The 2847-nt window shown below is 45.9% G+C and overlaps 1 protein-coding gene across 1 annotated transcript in view; it reads left to right on the top strand.

The window, feature by feature from the left end:
* The window catches only part of LOC123159904 (indole-3-glycerol phosphate synthase, chloroplastic), a 3792-nt gene continuing 945 nt past the window's right edge, over positions 1-2847 (top strand). The window contains exons 1-8 of the mRNA XM_044577712.1: positions 1-342; positions 446-667; positions 1208-1384; positions 1473-1547; positions 1631-1675; positions 1774-1938; positions 2062-2140; positions 2300-2381. Of these exons, the coding sequence (XP_044433647.1) occupies positions 202-342; positions 446-667; positions 1208-1384; positions 1473-1547; positions 1631-1675; positions 1774-1938; positions 2062-2140; positions 2300-2381 (986 nt within the window). The 5' untranslated portion in view covers positions 1-201. The remainder of the gene's footprint in view (positions 343-445; positions 668-1207; positions 1385-1472; positions 1548-1630; positions 1676-1773; positions 1939-2061; positions 2141-2299; positions 2382-2847) is intronic.

The raw sequence follows: 2847 nt of genomic DNA, 5'->3' as shown, positions 1-2847 counted from the left end.
GTTACTATAGCGGATTGAGCCCGTCGCCGTCGGAGACGCCCGCCCCGGACCGTTGCTGCCCCCCGCCCCGCCGCCACCCACCGCCGCCGCGCTATAAAGCCGGCATCCGTCCCCTGCGACGAAGCAGCCCAACATCGGCGACCTTGTTCCTCGCGCCCACCAACCCCCACCTACCCCCGCCGCCACTGCTCCTCGCGCGCGATGCAAGCCCTCCTCGCCTCGCCTGCGCTCAGGCCCTCCCCCTCCCCCTCCCCCGCCGCCCGCTCCCCTCCGCCGTCGCGCGGGCGCGTCGCCCTCGCCGCCTTCCCCGCCCGCGCCCGCCCCCTCCGCTGCGGCCCCAGGGTGCGGCCTGCTCTGCTATCCCTCGCCCTGTTTTTTTTTTTAATCTGTCGGCTCGATCTGCTGTCTCTCATAGTACTAACAGGATTCGATTTTGTGTTCTCAGGACACCATGGAGGCGCTGGAGCGGGACGAGATGCTGAACGCGGTGGAGCTGGAGCAGTGGGAGAGCGGCAAGTCCGAGAGCGGCATCGCGGCCTGCCAGGGGATCCGCATCCGCCGCCACGGCCGCCCCGCCGCCTCCATGGCGGAGATCGAGGCCGAGATGGGCGCCCCCCGCAACATCCTCGAGAAGATCATCTGGGACAAGGAGATCGAAGTGGCCCAGGTACGATACAGTGCATGCATTTCTGTCACCACCTAAGGTTGCTCTGCGTTTAGGAAAGTTCTTATTGCTCTGTCGGTCATGCTCATGCTTATATTTGGACCTGGTATTGCTTAACTACAATGTTAACCATTTCACAATTTGAAATATGCATGTCCATTCTCAGAATTTTACAAGGAGCACTCGGTTGAAATCCATACACATGTATTTTGTCTGGAACACAACATGAGTTTCACATATTTTGTGATGAACCCATAACTGAAACCACTGACAGTGTTCCACTTATAACATGGACATGCATGTGCAATCTGGATTTCATACATCCTGTGGGTTACTGATCGGAGGCTCCTTTCGATCATCCACTTTAATAGTAGGAAAACCAATTAAGTTACATGATAGTGCTATTACTTCTAATGGCAACAGGGTATTCTGCAATCTGTGTGGTTCGAATGTGAAACGGCAAATGGCATATGCCTGTGTATGTTTTTCTAATGTGAGGGGGTATGGCGTCATATATATGATGGATGCTATTAATTTTTACAGGGGCTTGCCAGAAATCCTCTGAATGAGGTGATTGAGTCTGCAGGGAAGGCTCCTCCTACAAGAGACTTCTATGGTGCTTTGGCAGCAGCCCACAAGCGTAATGGGGTGCCAGCATTGATCGCTGAGGTCAAGAAGGCGTCACCAAGTAGGGGCGTACTCAGGGAGAACTTTGATCCTGTGAGTTCTGGGCTCATTCATAGTTGCCATCAGCTCTAGTGATTTCAAAGATTATTTGTGAAATAACTAGCGCTAAAAAAATTTGTAGGTTGAAATTGCTCAAGCTTATGAAAAGCATGGAGCTGCATGCTTGAGCATCTTGACTGATGAGAAATACTTCCAGGTTCGTTGTTTAAAATTGTATCTGTTTGTGAGGATGGTAGATGTTGTGTTTACTGGGCTAGCTAAATGTATCTAATTCTATAGGGAAGTTTCGAGAATCTTCAGAAGGTGCGCAAAGCAGGAGTTAAGGTAATGACAAATAGATATATATGTTCGTTAAATGTGAAGAGGATTTTTCTGGGTCAGCATTTGTTCTCAACATACAGTTACATTTGCTGTAAATGCAGTGCCCCCTTCTGTGCAAAGAGTTCGTCGTTGACAAATGGCAGATCTATTATGCCCGTACTATGGGTGCTGATGCAGTTCTGCTAATTGCTGCTGTGCTAACTGATCTCGACATAAAATACTTCCTTCGAATATGCAAGGAGTTGGGATTGACGGCTCTTATTGAGGTTTGACATATGTTTCAGTTTCTCAAATAACAGTAATTATTATGAAATTGTACTTGAAGGTACACATTGCATGTGATCTGATCTTTATAGTTTGCAGAAACTAAGCTTTTGTTTTTATTTTAGGTTCATGATGAAAGAGAGATGGAGCGTATCCTTGCGATAAATGGTGTTCAGCTTATTGGCATCAACAACCGTAGTCTTGGTATAAGCTTCTTCTGGTGCTCACTTTGTCTAGTAATTGAGTAAACATATGCTAGAAACTTCGACACATCACATTTGCATTTCTCCTGAGTCAAGAATTTTCCCTTATCTGGTCAATCGATCGTGTTTCTTATTATATCAAAAAATATTTATGATGCAGAGACATTTATAGTGGATACTTCGAACACGAAGACGTTGCTGGAGAAGCATGGCAATGCCATCAGGGAGAAGGGAATATTGGTACTGTCACATGCTAATGTTTGACTTCTTTTCTAGTCTTATATGCATGTATGTGTTTTGACTGAAGAAAAACATTAGTTCGTCTCTTAATATTTGTGCTCTGATTGAAAGGCATTGCTGAATGGTTATAGACATACTGTAATTAACTGCCATACGGCATGAAAGTCCTTAAAAGACGTACTTTTCAGTCTGTTGAACCCATAAACTTGAATTCACTTTGATTACTGTCTTAACATAGCTGAAAACAAAATTTAGAGTAAAAGTAAACCAGGAACAAATTATTTACACACATGGAACTCTACACAATTCTCTTTTACATGGTTATAAACGTTGGTATTATCTAAAGTTCTATTATTGTCGCGAGATGCTGAATGTTGCATGCACCTCAAAGTCGGACATATATCCTGTTCGTTTTTGGACTTTGATCGCAAATTCCATGAATTGGCAAGGGCCTTTTGATTCTATCAT

Source organism: Triticum aestivum, chromosome 7B, assembly GCF_018294505.1.
Source record: "Triticum aestivum cultivar Chinese Spring chromosome 7B, IWGSC CS RefSeq v2.1, whole genome shotgun sequence".
NCBI lineage: Eukaryota > Viridiplantae > Streptophyta > Magnoliopsida > Poales > Poaceae > Triticum > Triticum aestivum.
Note: the sequence above shows the minus strand (reverse complement) of the source record. Positions and strands in the feature narration are given on the sequence as shown.